This window comes from Xenopus laevis, chromosome 9_10S (genome assembly GCF_017654675.1).
Source record: "Xenopus laevis strain J_2021 chromosome 9_10S, Xenopus_laevis_v10.1, whole genome shotgun sequence".
Lineage (NCBI taxonomy): Eukaryota > Metazoa > Chordata > Amphibia > Anura > Pipidae > Xenopus > Xenopus laevis.
In genome coordinates this window covers 57,416,456-57,436,579 of record NC_054388.1, presented here as the reverse complement: position 1 = coordinate 57,436,579, position 20,124 = coordinate 57,416,456, and the positions used below count along the sequence as shown (strand labels likewise).

The following is a 20,124-nucleotide window of genomic DNA, read 5'->3' as shown; positions in this document are numbered from 1 at the left end:
ATGTTTTTTTGTACAATTCAATGTTAAAGTTGTTTTTACATTATGACATTATACTACATTAATTACATTAAACTAAATCTACTGTATGACTTTGGCTTATGTTCCAAGTTCTGGACACATATTCTACTTTCCAGAGAGGAAATCTCCAACAGACTTATTATTACTCAAATCCTTGTTGTTAAACCTGAGAGTGTTCATGACCATATATTACTAGTAGTCAGCCATTCAATAAGTTTTCTTACTTATTTTTCACAGAGTAGCAAATACTGAAAGGTGAGTTCCGCATTGCATTGAATTAAGGGGTAAGTAAAAAAGGTTGTACAAACTGTCTAGACATAACTTTTCTTTGTTTCAATGAAACAAAAACTTTTATTACTAATTATTTTTGTAAACTGCTTGGAATTGGAAATATCTTAGACTTTGGGCATTGATTTTTGAAATAAATACCTTTTAAATACAGAACCTCTTTTTAATATGCCAGAAATGTTTTAAAATACATATTTTTACCTTAGACTAATAAAAATAGCTATGATAACAGACTGCTTTAACGGAGCCTAGGTTTGTGTGGATTTAGATGAGGAATCTTTAGAAAATCATTAAGATTAGTTTATTATATGGTCGTGGTACACACTGTTGCAAATCAATAATTTTTCAGCTAATCATTCTCCCAAACATTTAGTAAATAACCAAAATCTTCTACCCTGTCAAAGTATTCATCTTGGTTAAATTGTTGAGTTGTAGAAAGTCACAGGTACAAAATTATATGACTAAATTATATGACTAATAAAAGCTACATACTGATTTGCTTTGTTCATTTTTCTGGTCTTTGGTGGTTTCACCTTCTAGATGTAAACGTGCTATACTTGAAGTCTGCTGTTACTATGGAGTAGAAAACTCTTTTTTTTTGTTGCCTGAAGGAAACAAAATACATTTTTTCAGACATAACGATATATTAATATAACTCTGGTATAGATGTAAAAACATCCTGGCTGATTCAGTTAATGCCTTTAAGAATGGCTTGGATGTTTTTTTGGACAGACATAATATCAAAGGCTATTGTGATACTAAGCTCTATAGTTAGTATAGGTATGGGTATATAGAATTTAATTAAAAGTAGGGAGGAGTGTGTGTATGGATGCTGGGTTTTCATTAGGAGGGATTGAACTTGATGGACTTTGTCTTTTTTCAACCCAATTTAACTATGTAACTATCCTAATAATACATAACATGGGTGCTAAATTTCACCACTGCAGATGTTCATTGCAACAATCAGTAAGGGAAAAGGAATGATTTTCTCCCATGGGACTCAAATTGGTTTTACAGCAAGCAAAGCAGTCTTTACTGGCACACTAGGTAGCCAGTACACCAGGAGATTACGGGACTTGTCCAGGGTCATAAGGAGTTGTCACAGTGAATCAAACCAAGGTCTCTAGCATTAGTTTTAATCACCCTATGACCAGTTATACAATGAAATTGGAAATTGGAATCTGATTGGTTGTTATGGGTATCTCAGCAGTGAACATTAGCACTTGTTTTAGTAGATTAACCTCTATGAGTAAAAGAAACATTCATCCTTCTAATCTGATCAACCATAAGTGTGAGGAAAACATAATTAATTGATGACAACTTTAAAACACATATTCCCATTCTTATTAAACATTCCATCAATCCCAACTATCATCCAGAGTCCTTATTCCTTTTGACTCCAATTAACTTCTCCTAGCAAGCTCTAAAGGTCACTATTCCATACTCTTACTTCTATATCTTTCTTGTCTCTCCTCTCAGCCTTTGAAACCGTTGACCATCCACTCATTCTAGTCTAGACATTTTGTACTAAACTGGCATTCATGACACAATTCTTACATGATTCAAATCCTAACTTTCTGATGGCCCCTTTAAAGCTTCTTTCTCTTTCTTAGAGATATTACCTATGCCATGAGCAACGCTAAGAAGACAGTGGGAGCTTAGGGAAATTAATGTGTGGCTGAGAGATTGGTGTAGGGAGGAGGTTTTTGGGCTTTTGGAGAACTGGGCTGATTACAGTCTCTTTGCTAGGGATGGGCTGCACCTCAATGATGATGGTGCAGCTGTTCTGGGAGAGAAGATGGCTAGACAGTTGGAGGAGATTTTAAAACTAGTCTTGGGGGAGGGTTCAGTAAAAGATTCAGTGGAAAACAGGTTAAATGACATAGTGGGCAAAGGAAGGGAAAATGGGGTCTGAGATTTGGTTGGGGGTACTGTTAAGGATAGGGAGGACCACATGTCATTTTTTCAATATGGTACCAGTATTAAATGTATGTTTGCAAATGCAAGGAGTCTGATGGTAAAATGGGAGAGCTGGAGGTGCTGGTGCAGAAGGGAAAATATCTTGTGATTGGTGTGCCTGAAACATGGCTGAATGAGTCACATGACTGGGCAGTTAATATCAATGGCTATACTTTATTTCGAGGGACAGAGGCAATAGAAAAGGAGAAGGGGTATTTCTGTTTGTTAAAAGCTTATATAAGGGAGGAGGTTACAGATAATGATGGGGCAGAAGTCTTATGGGTAGAGTTCTTCACCAATTATAAAGAGTCCAGCAAATTAATTGTAGGAGTATGCTATGGACCCCCTAATGTAGGTAAGGGGGAGGAGGCTAAGCTCCTGATGCAAATAAAAAAGGCTGCTAGTTTGGGTAAAGTAATGATAATGGGGGATTTTAATTACCCAGATATTGACTGGAGCAACTGTACCGCCAGATCAATTAATGGGAATACGTTTATAAACATGTTGCATGACAATTTTATGGCACAGGTTGTTGAGAAACCAACCAGAAAAAATGCTATTCTGGATCTAGTGATCTCAAATGACCCAGAACTTATAGCAAATGTGCAAGTCATTGAGCCCCTGGGTAATAGTGACCATAATGTTATATAATTTAATGTCTGGTACAAAAATCAAATAAACACTGGGGCAACAAAAAACATGAATTTCAGAAACACTAATTTTAGTGCCTTGAGGGCTGCCCTTTAGAGCATTGATTGGGGAATTAAGGTTTCAGCTAAAAACACAGAACAGAAATGGTTGTCATTTAAAATTATATTAAATCATTACTCTTCTCAATTTATTCCCTTACAGAGTAAACGTAGAAGCTCTAAGAATCACCCTGTGTGGCTTAATATAGAAGTAAAGAAGTTAATAGTAAAGAAGAGAAAGGCATTTAAAAACTATAAGTCTGTTGGGACAGAAGCTGCATTTAATCAATATACTTACACTATATTAAATGTTGTAAATCAGCAATCCGGAAGGCAAAGAAAGGAAATGAAGAGTGCATTGTGGCAGAGGCTAAGACTAACCCCAAAAAGTTTTTTTTAAATATATTAATAGTAAAAAAGATGTAGGTTGAGAGTGTTGCTCCATTAAATAATGGTACTAGTATGGTTGTAACAGATAAAGAAAAGTCAAATGTGCTAAATCAGTTATTTTCTCAGTGTATACAATAGAGGAGTTCCCAGGCTCACTTCATAGCTGCACTGATGGCTCAGCTCAATCTAGTCAGTGGCTGACTCAGGATATGATCCATAAAGCTTTAATGAAAATTAATGTAAACAAGGCCCCAGGGCCTTAGGGCATACACCCCCGGCTTTTTAGCAAGTGAGGGAATACAGGGTTATAGAAGATAGCTCACAGTACAAGTTGATCCAGGGACTAGTTTGATTGCCATTTTGGAGTCAGGAAGGATTTTTTTGGAGAGGCTTCAGATGTTTTTTTTTTTTGCCTAACTCTTCATCAATTGTCAGTTAAGCAGGTTAAAAAAAAGTTGAAAGGTTGAACTTTATGGACATGTGTCTTTTTACTATGTCTAACTTACTAAGTTAATATGTTATTATGTAACATATGTGTTTTGAAATCAAATTATCCTAAAATTATACTGCAGGTGTGTGCCTTAACTTCCATTCTTCATAAAGGGAATTGCAATTTATAGTACAGTGTGCTTAGCTACATGGTCTGCTCAGCAGGGATGGAAAGAAGATGAGAGCCATGGAGTTATTTGAGTTCTCAGTGCTCAGTTATTATGGACATTAACTGCTAGTTTAATAGTAATTTGCAGAAGGTATAATTGTTTCAAGGTTTAGTTTCTGGGAGTTTAATGGGAAATGTGCTGTATGTTTCATTTAAGACAAATTCTGTTTGGTTCATAATAGAGAGAAAGAAGCAGCAATATAATGTAGGGAAAAGGTTAAATAATGGTTTACTGAATACATGAGGAGGGCTGAGGAGAAGCTAGAGGGAGATCAATTTACAAATGAGAGGCACTTTTGTGTATACTTTTTTTAAAATAAAAAAAATAGAGTTTATTTTACTTTTCTTAATTTGTTGATTGCATAGCCTAGTATGTATACAAGTATATATACAAGACATTCTCCCTTAGCAAATTTGTATGGATACATTTAACATGAGCTGCCATAGTTCTCTGTAGGCAACACAAAAAAAGCACCATCTGTCTTTGACAACTAGATACTGCTGTTCATTACTTATATGTTTATAGTAATATCTGGGCTCCCACTCATATGCTGTTTATTTATGCAAACATATCGAAATAAATGTAATGTTCTGAATGCTTAAAAAGCTATGCTCGCGTACCTAACAATGTATGATAAATCTGAAAATGCACATATGGGATTTTAGAAATTAGACATAAAGAGCCCAAAATTCATTACTCAGAATACTCAGGAAAAGTATGTTTATAATTTGTAAGCTATAGAAAATTGTTTTGAAACCAATATGTGTCCGTATATACACAATATTAACACAGCCACTGTAGGATGTGGTTAAGCATGGATTCCATTGATCCCTGCCAGTATATAGACATGGACAATTGTAAGAACTAGACTTTTTGTTAAAGGGGCATAATTCTCAATGGGGATCTTGGTAGGAAATGTTGAAAAAAGAAAGAATAAAAAAGAATAATACTTGTTATATTGAATAGTATATGTATAGGTTATATCCATGACATTGTACAGGGGGACCTGGTTTCATGGCTGGACCTTCAAGTTATTAAAAGAGTCCAGGAGTGGGTCATTGTGTCATTATAGTAATAAATAGGGTTAATATATTGTCATTGTTCTAAACACTAATGACCCATTGAATGTCATATAAAGGATGCGTTTATTGAATAATAATATAATCACATTATTTAAGAGAAGTCTTATTTTTTTTTATAAATACATTTACAGGAATCCAGGGGAAGATGTGTATGGTATAACTATTTAAGAGGACAAAATATTTTATCAGGGCTGTTTCAGAACACTTCTGTGTACTTTTCTTTCTGGAATAAGTTCTTATTGCTTTAGGGTTTAAGTTTAGTTTTCCTGTTCTTGTCATAGTGGAGTAAAAGATTAAATAATAAAACCCTTTGATTACCAGTGACCAGCACTTGTTATTTGAAATGTGTTTTCCATGCATTTAAATGGAATGTGGGAATACAGAATCTATATAGCTGGAACTGTCGATTGTACAGTGTTTACATTTAAAGGATTGCAAATCTCAAAAACATTGGGTTTGCCAATATAATAGACACCCGCTAGTAACTGATATTTTGCTGATATTTTACCCAGGTGTTGCCTGTTCTTTAAAACAATATCTGGCCTTAGGTACTATCCTCCAGAGCTCCATGTTTCCCTTTCTTGGGAATCTATTACAAACATTCAAGCAGGGGGCATTTGCAGTACAGTAGGCACCGGAAATTATCCTGCACTGAGCATGTGCCAGCCCAGTGTAGGGCAAAAGAAACCTGGGAGTTGAAAAAATATAGTGGCTTTTAATAGCACAATATCATGGGCCAGTTAATTATTTTCAAAGAATTGCCTACCAGTCAGTGATTTTTAGCCCTGGGATTGCCTAACAATTTGGTACACCCCAGAGTTTTTAAGTTTCTCTTTCCTTTGAACAGTTAACAGATACAATTATAGGGAAGATGACCAGTAACGTAACTATATGATGCGGGGCCCGAGTGCATGCACACCGCTGGAGGCCCTGAGGGGGTAACACCCCCTGCACCACCGGTAGTTCCGCCACTTAAGATGACTGGTTGTCTGATCACATGATCTACAGGAAATAAGTTGATAAATTACAAAATCAGCATGTTTTTTTCCCTTTCATGACAGAATTTCCTAATACACAGTGTTCTTTTTACAGGTCGGGTACAAAGTAAAAGTATTACTTTAAAATATATATCTTGGTTTATTATGTTTCCTCATAAATGCTGTCTGGCTAAAAGCTTTGATTTTATATTCTATGGGGTTAGTGAAACAATGGAAAATGCCAAAGCACAGGGTTATTTTCGGAAAATTATAATGCAAGAATTAACATACTGTAATCACATGCTCGAGAACAATTGGTAATAAATTTATATTTTTAGAATTATTTCCATTCTTGCATTTTCTGAGAACAAATATCATGTATTAATATTCAGCACGATGAAAAGGTATCCTAAGGACATACTAAATGTTTATTGGGGACAAAAAAAAACATAGTCATGGCATTGTGTGGATTTTGGCAGGACTATATACTAAATACCATTGAGCACAGTAAGTAATGCAAAATGAGTCCTTCTTTGAGCTACTATATAATTTAAAGGGACGTTTCCTATAAATTCAATTTAGTATGCTATAGATGAAGCTGCGTATTAGAAAATTATAATTGTTCTTTTTTATTTTGTATGATTATTGATTTATTAAGTTGGTGCTTCTTTCAAGCCTGACATTAAACATGGTATGTAGTTGTCACGGTTACTGACTCCTGGCCACTGAACAGGTCCTACCAACCAGATAGATGTCTAAATACCTAACCTTAAATTTGAAGAATTAAAAAAATATTTTTTTCATGAGGCCTGTTTATTAGAATTCGAGATTTCTTCACACAGTATCTAGAAATCATGGCAAACAATCATAATCCCTAATTTTTTCCAAATATGAGCTTTCCAAATTTTTGCGATTTATGTTGAATAAAATTGACAGCAAGCGTCTATATAAATTAATAGGAAGTGTATTTTTAACCTTCAAGCCGTTTCAAGTTCAAGTTTTTTAAACAGTTGAATCTATAAAAATGCAATTTTAGATCAGATCAAGTTTTTTTAGGACTTAAAGTTTTTTTTAACACATTAGTAATTAGGGGAAAAATCATGCTTCTGGGGAAAAACCTTAATAGTGATTTTTTTCTGTGAAAAAGTTGAGAAAGAGCTCGGAAATCAATAAATCAGCCTCTATGTTTTGGCCTCATTAGGTTTTAGAAGAAGGGAATGACATTTGTTAACAGATATTAAAAATTTTAAAAATATTAGAAATTACTTTCTCCACTGTGCTGCTTGTGCTTTCAAGCATAAAACTAAACAGCAAATTCCCATGCTGGGAATGAGCCTTTTCCCAAACTGGGGAGCAAATCCTAACAACGCAATAGCACATTTAGTACCATGCAGAATACCTTATACCATAATGACACAACACCATATACTGGAAAGGCATGCTCATTAAATGGTATTTGAAGCCTAATGTATTGCTTGCTTAACAGTCTCAGTCTCCATCATCTCAATAAAATGCTCAATGTTAGATTACCTACAGTACTTAACCTTTCCAAGAAATGAAAACAAATCATTGCAAGTATCCAAATAATCAAGACATAATTATTAAATTATTGATTTCTCCCTTTATTTGTTTTCCCTGCATATCTGTCATTAAGCTGTCCCAGTAATGAAATAAACATTATAAATTTACCAAACCAAAGAGGCTATTTGTAATAAGCGAATACATACCAAACTGTCAATTGTGTTTCTAATTGCACTAAACCATTCCTGCACGGTAATGTCTGCGTCTGACTGGAAAAGGAACTCATTTCCTGATAACGTTGTGATCTGAGGAGAGAATGTTGGTGTAAGCAAGCTGCCATTGAAAGATTATTTATTTGTACTGAATTCTCCTTTTGCATGGGAAAAGTGCCTAGTTAAACAAGTGTCTGAGGATTTCATTTTGAGTTTAAATCATTTATAATGGATCTCCGTGATATAGGTTTCTACCTGATACACAAGCCTGAAACAAAGCACATTTTCAACTTCAATTCACAGTATTTGAATTCTTATTTGACTGTGCCTAGCCAGAGGAACAGCAACTTTATTAAGTGTGAAATCTGTTGCGTATTGTATAAATGACCTTGTGAATCTTGATTTTGAAAGCATTTTCTAGTAAATGGTGAGTATACTGTAACTTTTGATGTTTGATTTACTTTCTATTCTTTCCTCTTAAATATGCACGTATAGGTTCCATTATCTAAAAACCCGTTATCCAGAAGGCTTCAAATTACAGAAAGGCTGTCTCCCATAGACTCCATTTTATCCAATTAATCCAGATTTTTTAAAAATGATTTCCATTTTCTCTGTAATAATAAAATAGTACCTTTTGCTTGATCCAAACCAAGATATGATTAATCCTTACTGGAAGCAAAGCAAACCTATTGGGTTTATATAATGTTTACATGATATACTAGTAGAAGATCCAAATTACAGAAAGATCAGGTCCTGAGCATTCTGTATAACAGGTCCCATTCATGTACATAAAACACCATACAATACTATGAAGAGCTATGACCTGCTTGGTCATGGTGGTAGAACATGGTAGGAATCCTAAATGTTTAACCTATGAGGGGCTTCTGGTTTAGGAAGCAGTAAAAAACACAATTACCTGGTACTTAAATACAAGCTTATATTACGTTAGGCCTATACATGCACTTTAAACAGAAAGCAGACCTTTCTTCATTCTTTCTTTCAATAAGAAGGGTGTCCAGCGACCTTTAATATCTTTATATTTTACAGGAGGTTATATTTTATCTTATTTATGAATACACCAATAATTACTTTGTTAGAACTGAAAGAAGTTAAAAATGGGATTCCACCACTGTATTCTATTTAATCCATTTCATCAGGCTCTTAATTCTGAAGTCGGAAGGCAGTTATGTCATCTTGTATTTTATATGCTAAATTTAACACAAATGTAATAATTCTGTAACTGAACATGTTTGCAAAGAAATATGTTAATACACAAACAATCTATACTGAGAAGAGTTTTTCATGCCAAGGAGGCCATTAAGCTATACAGTATAATAACATTTTAATAAATATGAAAGGCAGTTCAAGTAAAATCTATGTGGTGATTTTCTTGGCATGATCCTCCTAGTGTACAATTTGGCATCTGCTTTTCAGGAAAGCGGCTGAGCTGTACAATAATTATTTGTTAGAATTTTTTAACAAAATTGTTCCTGGGATTTTCAGCTTCTGTAGAGCAATGCCTAGCTTGATTTTTTTATTGTTGCAAACAAAATTACTAAACATTTTCTTTTAATGGTTAAAGCAAACATGGCAGTAAGTAAGAGAATGATTTTGAACCTGTATGACTGAGGAAGTGACACTGGCAAGTGAAAATGAGGTTGGCAGTAAGAGTTGGAGAAAAGAGGAAAAAAACTGGAACTGCTTCCCCTTGTACATAAATAGGAGTTGGTAATACTAGGTAAGTGCATAATATCATCTATCTATCTATCTATCTATCTATCTATCTATCTATCTATCTATCTATCTATCTATCTATCTATCTATCTACAGTATCTATGGAGGGGGTGGGATAGTTTTGGTCTTCATAGTTTTTCTTAGTTATAGGTGCTTAGATATAGGATATAAAATAGATAGAAAATCCTGGTTTTGTACATAAAACAGCATAAAAACAGTCACATTTCTTGTAAATGGTACCTCTTGCACTGAGTAGTTATTTAGTTTTGGAAAACCTTTTTTTTTTATTTAAGCAATGCTTTAAAAAGTCACTCCTAAATATTGTTGTACTATGACTCCCAGCATGCTCTGGACATGGTCCAGTTAATAGCTGAGTTTGGGAGGATCATGGTTGGGCAGGGTTGGAGGCATCATGGCTCACTACAGCAACCAAAGAAATATAGAAAACAGCACATAAGTTATTTCCACCCAAATACTTTCATACACAGCAATAACTGAGTCCATGGTTTAAATATCACTGAAAATGTCTCATGTTGACACATTGTACAGATATGAGGCTTTTATACTGGCATGGAGACTTTGTGCTTAAGTTTTTACCCTTGTACAGTGAAATGTTTAATCTATGGATCTTAGGCATCCATATGTATTCAGCGAAATCTGCTGCTTAACGATGGTGGGGTCATTTTTGCCCATGACTAAGGATTCCAACATGCTAGGGTTAAAAAGGATACATATAAAATAAGCACAAACCCATTATGTGAACGTACCATTAAAGGATAAATATACTTAAGCACAGTGTGACATAATTAAGCAGCCCATGGAATGACAGTTCACTGTTGCAGTGGAGTACATCTAGTGGAGGATGCTGGGTTTTGAAGTTCTGAAGCTTGTGAATGCCTGACTTCCAAGAAATATCATAGGCTCTTTGATATAACTCCCCTTTAGATATAAGCAATGTGTTTGTGATTCTAATGAAAGCAAAGGGGTTAATATAGGCAATTGTGGACAATTAACTCTGAAGAATTAATACTAAAAAAAAGAGTGTATGATTTCTGTTTTGCTCTCTACAAGCCCTTTCCTTTCTCCGTCATTCTCATCTTCGCAGCCACTAGACAACGGAACTTTCAGAAGACTGCTACTGCTCTCTGCAGTTTAAAAGCCTCCACTTCTTAATTTCCTATGGTAATTAACTCTGTTTCCCTCTGTAGCAGTGATTTGCAGCAAAGCTCTTGCAAGGTCTTTGGCTGGTATTTTTTTCCCTGTGTACATTCTTAGCTCACTTTTATATATTGACTCTTTTGGCTTTCCGATAAATGATTCTTGGAATGGATTACTAAAGCATATTTGCACTTTCTGCTATCAAATCTTCAACACCCCTTGGGGAGAAAATATCAGTGAGGAATGTTAGCTTTTAGTCTCTCCGGTGATGGAACAATTTATGATCACAGGCTTAAAATGATCTACAGCTAGGAATAGGTGCAAATAGGGAAACATGAAAAGGCACATATATCTGGAGCAGACCTTGCTTCCATGGACATGGTGAGGGAGTTAGCCAACTATAAATAAGACAAATTTACATTAATATGGAAAATCGCAGAACTGCCACACTTCATTTGGATCAGGTCCTGTTTAACTTAAATAGTTTTTGAAAGCACATCATAACTTCTTGCGCTTAAGGCACCTCCAGACATAAGCATACATTTCTAATTGTCATGAATTCAATCTAGACAATGAAGATAATATATATTGTCAAGAGCTCTAGTGCTTCTCATTCAAAGTGATAACCTTGCATGATGATTACACAAGAACATAATGCATTATAATTAATATACCTAACAACATACAATTGGCTATTTAGTGCTCTTATGCCATGCTGATGCTATCCATTGGGTACAAGATACCAGAAGTAATTTATAACTACCCCTCTGCAACCTGTGCTCCTAATGACAACCACAGATCGTTCAGTTCCATTTTGAAGACCAGAAGTGATTTCTTTAAGTGCAAAAAATCATTAAAGATTACTTTTCAATTAATGCAAGCTGCTAAAGCTTTGATTCCAAGGAACTGGAAGAATAAGGATGCCCCAATATATAATAATTGGTTAAAATCTGTGGAAGAAATAAGAATGTTAGAGGAATTAACATATATCTATCATAATAATAGCGGCACCTATTGGAAAACATGGTCTCCTTGGCATAGGTTTATGGGAGAATCGGATAAGTCCTGCAATGTGATCTCAAACAGGGTATAAGGAGGTGCAAAGTACCTCTTCCCCTACCCCTTTTTTCTTTTGTACCCCTCTAGGTTTCTTGTTTTTCTTTTTCTCTATTTTGCTCCCTTTTATTGTTATTTTCTTTTTCTTGGTTATTGTTTTTGTATTTTGTATTTACCATGTCTTTTTGTTTGGAAAAACTACTCAAATAAAGAAATTTAAAAAAAATCATTAAAGAATTGGAAAAGGAATTGGTTGCTTTAACATAACTCTATGGAAAATGTAATTCCAGAATTTTAGAGTTATCTGGGATAATGGTTTTCCACATAACAGAGGCCAGACATCTGCAAGGTACAGCTGTGTCCTTATCAGACACATTACTGATTATAATTCAGTATTGTTTTGTTCCTGAGACATGCTAGTTGATAATGGGGGATATTTATGATGCACTCACTGGCACCACAAATGACCCTTGAGACTGCCACCAGCTCTTTTACAATGTCACTATTCACTGTAACACAGAAAAGTCAGTGGCCTCTTATTAAATCAGAGCCATCGGGGACAAGAAGTCCTGTCTCTATTGGATTTGTCACTGAGAGGCACTTCAGCTGTTATCAAAGGGTGTGCACTAACGCATCCGAGGTGTTGATAACCTCCAGCTATTACAGTATCTTCCTGATTTTTATATTTAGCAAACAACTATTGGGCATGGCGATAAACACTACCAGAATACAAAACTCTTTTGATGGATCTATACTCACTAAATAGAAAATTATAATGAAGGAATGGTTCAGTGATCAAGTCAGTGGATTACTTTGTCAAGTCCAGCTTGGTTAAGTTATTGACTCTCCTTGTTTGCCAGCAGCACTGTAAGGAGCAAGTACTGAATAGCATCTCTATATAATGTGCAGAGCAGTATCTCTATATAATAAAAAATTAATGTAGGTCTATATTTTTAATGTCGGTATAGTCAGGGTTGGTTGGCCTAAGAATTGGGTGACTTTAAGGACTTTGCAGAATCTCTAGCATAAGTGCAAGAGAAGCAATAACCCTTCTAACTAATACATTGGGGGACATTTATAAAGTTCGGGCAGCGCATATTTATTTGTAAATGGTTGTATTGCCCATGTTTTTTCCTGAATGCTAAAAAAATTGCACTCCTGTGCCCGTCTTTCTGGTTTTTGCGAATTCACATTGAGAATAAATTTTCGCAAATGGCTCACAAATGAGATGGGTGTTTGCGTGAGTGTGCCCACTGTGCGAGGTTGTGGTGCACAAAAATAGCATTGGATGTAACTTATATTCACCATTTGCAAAACTGTTTCGCGAATATTTTCTCTGCCACAAAAGTGGCGTAATTCAGTCGCAGAGTGTGCACATAAATATTCGCAATTTGCTTTTTTTTTTTTTTTACATATTTAAAAAGCTCTTATAGACATTTGCATAGTTAAAAAAAAGTTTGCAGTTCTGTTTGCACCACACTTATTCAGCTTTATAAATATAAGCATGTGCAGGGCAAATATATTCACTTTGCGAACCAATCTGCCAAAGTTTATAAATGAGCCTACGTGTTTCTCAGTCAATACATTACATTACATTACATTAACCTATTCTAAAGAAGAAATGAAATTAGAGCAGATAGCAACACTTTCACCCTTGTCTCTGTACCTTGCTCCTACCAAGCATCAATCCATCCAACTTCACTGCATTACTACTTGATGATATTTAGTTTTATTGCATCATTTATTCATGGTATATCAGCACCATACAGTATATAATATATAAGATAAACCTACATGGTAAACTATTTTATTTCTTAATTATTAGTATTAAGAAAATAACTGAATCAATCCTTTACCTGTGCATGAAGGGTTAATGGACTATTTTATTCATTACAGGCTTGCAGAGCATTTTGCACTGTAGCTGCCTGGAGGCACCTGCATTATTTGAAAGCCAGTGGGTTGTATGAGTTGGCATTGTCTTTAACAGAAAATCGGTTAACCCTGAAAGTGCCAGAGTGCTTGAAGGGTAGATAGATAATGGGTTTGATGCTGACTTTTAGCATTTACAGAGTTAAGACAAGTCTTCTGCTGAAAAGAGACTGTTAACAATGAAAGCTCACTTACATAGTCTAATTGGCTTTCAAGCTGGTCAGGTGTGTTATAACAATACACATGCAAAAAATAAATGTATTTTTATATAAACATTGATGTTGTAAAATGATGTACAGTATACGCAATAAGAACACCATATAATTATTATATTGAAATCACATGTTCCAAAAAAGTGCAGAAAGCAACAGATCTGGGGATCTTTATGTCTTATCCAACAGACTTTCATTGAGTTATTGAGCATAAACCTTCTAAAGAAAAGCATCCATGCTCTGTGATGGTATAATGAACACTGTTTTTTAGCTCAATGACACGAGTGTTAAAAATGCACTTCGTAGACATCTGCTCAGTATCCCAAGAGGCAAGAGGCTTATTTTGCAGAATGAAGTCCTTGTTATGGTCTCATGGATGTTTAAAAGAATAGCAGCTAATTATTTGGGTGCAGTTAGCCGGCATTATATAATAGAGTTACAAGTATGAAGGAATTTGCATTCTGATTCATTTAAATTAATACCATAGTGAATGCCCTTATACATCTATCACCAACCACACAGCAATCAGTCAGTACAATGGCACAGATTAGGTTTTATATAGCATGACTTAAAGAAACCAATACAGACATAAAAAAGGTTCTTTCCTGTAGTTCAGCTCATTATGTTGAATTTAATGAATTTCAGATTTTGTTTAAAATAAAAAGTGTTAAATTGTACTTCACATCTGTAATATTGATTGTAGTGGGGTATATTTTTAATTAAACTTATATATATACATATATATATATAGACAAGAACAAGAGGTCCTCTGCACTTAACCCATTATCAATATATTTAAGACAGCGACATTTTGTGCATAATGCTACTAAAAAATGCCTTACCCTTGAAACAAAACAGGGATTGTTTGTCCATATATTGCAATATATTTAAGCTGGCCAACTACGTCAAAGTCATCCCATATCTGGCCAGTCCTACGCTCAATTTTTATCTGATTCGTTAAGAATTCTATTGCTTCATTATACATTTTACAAAGGGACTAAGCTTTACCTGCAACTCACTAGCTGCAGGTATTAAATATATTGCAATATATGGACAAACAATCCCTGTTTTGTTTAAAGGGTAAGGCATTTTATTATGGAGATAAATTGGTCATTTTTTGAAATCCTGTGAATGCCATCACCTACTAACCTTTATGAATTTTTATGCATGTGCACCCAGGTCTTGTTAACTTTTAGGGTGTGCGGCCCTTACAAGCCACTTATATATATATATATATATATATATATATATATATATATATATATATATATATATATATATATATATATATATATATATATATATATATATATACACACATATGGGATGCACCGAATCAAGGATTCGGTTCGGAAACCAGCCGAATCCTTCTGCATGGCCGAACCGAATCCGTATCCTAATTTGCATATGCAAATCACGTCACTTTTTGTAACAAAACAAGGAAGTAAAAAATGTTTTCCACTTTCCACCCCTAATTTGCATATGCAAATTAGGATTCAAATTCGGTTCGGTATTCGGCCGAATCTTTCCCAAAGGATTCGGGGGTTCAGCCAAATCCAAAATAGTGGATTCGGTGCATCCCTAATATATATATATATATATATATATATATATATATATAATATATATATATATATATATATATATATATATATATATATATAGCTACTTTCTTTTAAGGGTTTTACGCATAGCAAGAGGTATCACACATTATTTCTTGTACAGGTATGTACAAACCCATTATCCAGAAAGTTCTGAAATACAGGAAGATTTCCTTTTTCTTTGTAATAATGAAAGAGTACTTTGTACTTGATCCAAACCTAGATGTAAATCACCTTTATTGAATGCAAAAGAAGCCTGTTGGGTTTCTTTATTGCTTAAATTATTTTCTAGTAGACTTAAGGTATGAGGATCCAAATTACGGAAAGATCCAGTGTTCGGAAAACCCCAGGTCCCCAGGTCCTGGACTACAGGTCCTACACCTGTATTAGATTTACATCAATGCCACCAAAAAAACTCCAACTTTAAGTAGCGTTCGATGAGGCAGGGCAAACAAAACCACTGAACTTTTAACATACTTACAATATATGAAGTATTGACTAATTGACTAATGTGTAAGAAAACAACAAAAATGCAAGGTAGGGTAAAAAGAGTAAAAAATGGGAACATGCCACCAATAGATTTGCACATATGTGCCCTGCCCTCTGCTTTGCTAAATTGCCTCTGCAATGCTTGCTTTTGTATATACTGTATCCATGAGGGGCAAGTGAGAAGAGGCACATAAGCATCTCCCACCTCTCTACCAATGGGCACATCAGACTAAGGAGCTGTGTCCTTCCTGACTGCCCTATGCAAGTTGCACTGTAGCCTACTGTAAGTGCTTTGAAAATGAACACTAAAGGGGGTGGTGGCTTAATGCCCCTTAGTGCTCCTATGCTTGACAGTTGCATAAGCAAATGACCACTTAGGGTAACAATATTAATGGTCCTATAAAAATGATTTACTATCATATAAACCTGTGCTCTATATACCTCTTTGTGGTCAATTGGAAATAGCTTTATTTTTAACCTTATCAGTTACATATTTTATCCTTATACAGCAAAAGCAACACACTAAAGTTACACATTAGAATTTGGATTCATATGATTCCCAATGTCTGCTATCAGCCTTGGCATAGCCTAGGCCTGTGTCTGTTTCATGCTCAGTAAACTCTAGAAGGCACATACTTCCTAATATTTTGCATGCCACTGTATGTTGAGTATATAAGGCCAGAAAGCTGACCCTTAGGAAAAACATCTCTTTCATCAGTAACATAAATCATGTTATCATTTAATTTCCTATCAAGAATTGTCCTGGCGGTTCTAAAACAGACATTAATGTTTATCGATATGGCTCAGTTAGTATCAGCCACTGATTCGAAGCAGAGGGATGAATTATCTGATCTTGTGCATTTGGAAGTGTTTAAACTCTGCCTATTAGTTTAAAGATGTCTTTTTTCCAATTAAATGTTAATGAGATGTTAAATCAAGGTTTCCACTGCATGTTTTCTGTGATTTTTCAGTTGGATGTCAAAAAACCTATTATACAATTTAAAAGGCTAGTGGGCACCCAGGATAAGTTGGCCAACATTGTTTCTCTTTCAATTAATACCACCACAGCTTAACTGGTAGTGTTATAAATACCTATGGTGCGGTAAACTATGTTACTGAGCAAATAACTGCTGCTGAATTGCCTGCCCACAGCTACCAGAGACGATATAATCTTTCACATTCAGAGGCATACATGTATGGCAAGTGCACAAACACGGCAATCTTTCCAATATATAGTAATATAGTCCAGACCTTTTACTCTACAGTACATTGTTTAGAAACCTCTAAAAGAATCCTGCACAACAGAACATTCCGCAGTGTCATGGATTTCTCATAATGCACAGGACAATACCTATCATAAAGCCTAATTGTCTCTAATTACGGTTTGTTACCAGATGGCTGATTGCTGATACATTTACAATTTATACCTTTGTTCTTCATTTGTAAATGTCAACCACCTGCATAGATTTAAATAAACAAATAGATACGGCTCTTCCAATAAAGCAATTATGAATGTTCAAAAAAATGTCATCAGAGTGATAGAATCCACTCAGATTATATGTATACATAAATGGATAGATAGATACCAGCGCTACCTTTTATGCACTGAAGGGAGTCCGGTGGGTGTATCTCCACTGCAAAGAGCACAATTGACACCCCTGGTAACTTGCTCAGCGCTGCCATCTGTGGCGACTTTTTCAACTCGATTCATTGTTGCAGCATCTCTGAGGGGGCTGTAGCTTCAGGATCATTCTGGTTCAAAAGATACTTGACATGGGCAGGGCAAAATAACTGACTTATGCTGCCCCTAACTGGCCTACAAATAATTAACGCTTGTTAACACGTAATTAATAATAACTAACACTTAATAATTAAAACTTGTCTTTCACTGGGATCTTTGTTGGCCACAGCTTATTACAAGACATAAGCATTAACAATACATAACCATAAATATAAATAAACAAATACATATTAACAGTGTTCTAACAATAAATAGTGATATAACAGTAATCCGCCGCATCTGCAAGATCCCTGGCAACGGACCATAGGTGCATGACAATCGTACCAGCCACTTGTGCCTTCCAACATGGTGTGTACACTGGATTTTCTGCTTCAACCAATGTAACATAACACCTCCTAGAGACTGCGCCTCTTATAGAGGAAAACAACCAACCATGTCCCCCTGTCAAACTTGGGACTTGGTAAACTCCACACTGCCAACCAACTATCACCATTGCCAGGGACCCATCACCTGGCTGGGACAAAGGACCATTATCCTCAGAAGTCTAGTCTGACCATAAGCTCAGAATACTCCCCATACCACTTTGACTTAACCTGTATCCCACTAACACCAGTCACAATTGTGGCAACTAGCAAAAAGGGTTGGTCCAAGGGAGGTGGGTGGAACTCTGTTTACTCTGTCCAAATGGATATCCTTCCTAGCTGCTGTTAATTCAAATTGACTAATCTCCACCCCTCAACACTAAATAAATAAGTCCAGCCCCTGCCTTACAACTTTGTCCTGCCCAGTCATGAGCCCTCAGTCAACAGCTTTGCTTCCTGCTTTGGCTTCTCTTTCTATTCAGGCTTTAATGAATGACATTAATTAGAGCAATGACTATGTACATTTTTGTGTAACTGTAACTGCTGTTGGCGTCAAAAATGAGCTCTAACAACTGCACATTTGGCTCTACACCAGGCAGTGAAATAACATCCCCTCAGGGAGGATGCAAGAGTTTTGAATTCTGGAACTATTAATTGTAATTCCAGAGCTGTCTTTTGCTCCTCCCCTTTTCTGCATGTGAATCAAATGGAGAGGTTCAAAAGCTCAACTGTGGGAGTGGCTTATTTTTATGATGCTGCACTATGTGCTGTGCACATATCATCCTTCCACTTTTTTCACCCAAATTTAAAGCACTGATACCAGGGTATATCCCTGCTCTATATTTAGTCTTACTGACGGTGTTCACACAGTATCACAAGTCTTAAAACTTTTGGGATACATTTGTCTGGTTAAAGCTTTTATGTGTGTTTTTTTAATTTGAATTTTATAACACAAATTCTAATCATTTTGTTTGCTTTACACAATGCTTGCTTTATACCTTTAGTTACATGGTGATGCTATGACTACTCACCTGTTTTGATGCCATATTTCCCTGGGGGTTTGTGATGCTCTGAGGAAGGTCATTAAATATGAAAGAATCATTGAACCACTACATTTTTTTCAATGAAGCCCTTTTTTGTGACCTGTGAAGTGCTGTTCTACTTATTAATTACTAATCTTTCCTCATCTGCACCCTGGCAAGTAATTTGTTTTTGTGGGATTGTACCTAGATTCTATCTGTCTATCTATCTATCTATTATCTATCTATCTATTATCTATCTATCTATCTATCTATCTATTTATCTATCTATCTTTCTATCATCTATCTATCTATCTATCTATCTATCTATCTATCTATCTATCTATCTATCTATCATCTATCTGTCTATCTATCTATCTATCTATCTATCTATCTATCTATCTATCTATCTATCTATCTATCATCTATCATCTATCAATGTGTCCACACTCATCTTCAAATAATCTGTTGTGGTGCACAGTCAATTAAAAATGCATATGTTAGGTAAGGACCAGCACTCTATTGCATTGGATTTAAAACAACATTATCTCTTTATTTCGCATACAGCTTGTGACCAACATGTCAGTCCCTATTGGAATTATTGTTTGAGGAATTTTGCACATTGTCTGCACTGTATATTCCTACTTCCTTTTGCTTCTTAAATGTTTGCTACTTTTGGTCTCTCTTTCAGGCACACACAACATTGCTTCCATCTGGTGTGGAAATAAGGAAACGTTTATTTGCTTTTGAGCACAGTTTTATTATGGGTTCCACCAATAGAGAGTGATAGAAACTCTCAGAATAAAAAGACACCAGGGAACCATATTTATATGAATTGGCACTCATATAGGTTTTCTCCATTTATCATTCTGATTGAGACATGTGTTCTACATATGTCAGATAAATAAATATTGCTCTCGATATTTTTAGTGATGGGTGAATAAATTCGCAAGGCATGAATTTGTGGTAAATTTCCATGTTTCGCCACTAGCTTGGGAAGGCTGGTGGTATGATCATCATCATATTTA

At 35.3% G+C, this 20,124-nt stretch overlaps 1 protein-coding gene across 1 annotated transcript in view; it reads right to left on the bottom strand.

Annotated features, from left to right (window-relative positions):
* Positions 1-20,124, bottom strand: part of LOC108702260 (rho GTPase-activating protein 15-like) — a 297,375-nt gene that overhangs the window by 179,404 nt on the left and 97,847 nt on the right. Inside the window, exon 4 of the mRNA XM_041578094.1 lies at positions 7,790-7,888. Coding sequence (XP_041434028.1) covers positions 7,790-7,888 — 99 coding nt within the window. The remainder of the gene's footprint in view (positions 1-7,789; positions 7,889-20,124) is intronic.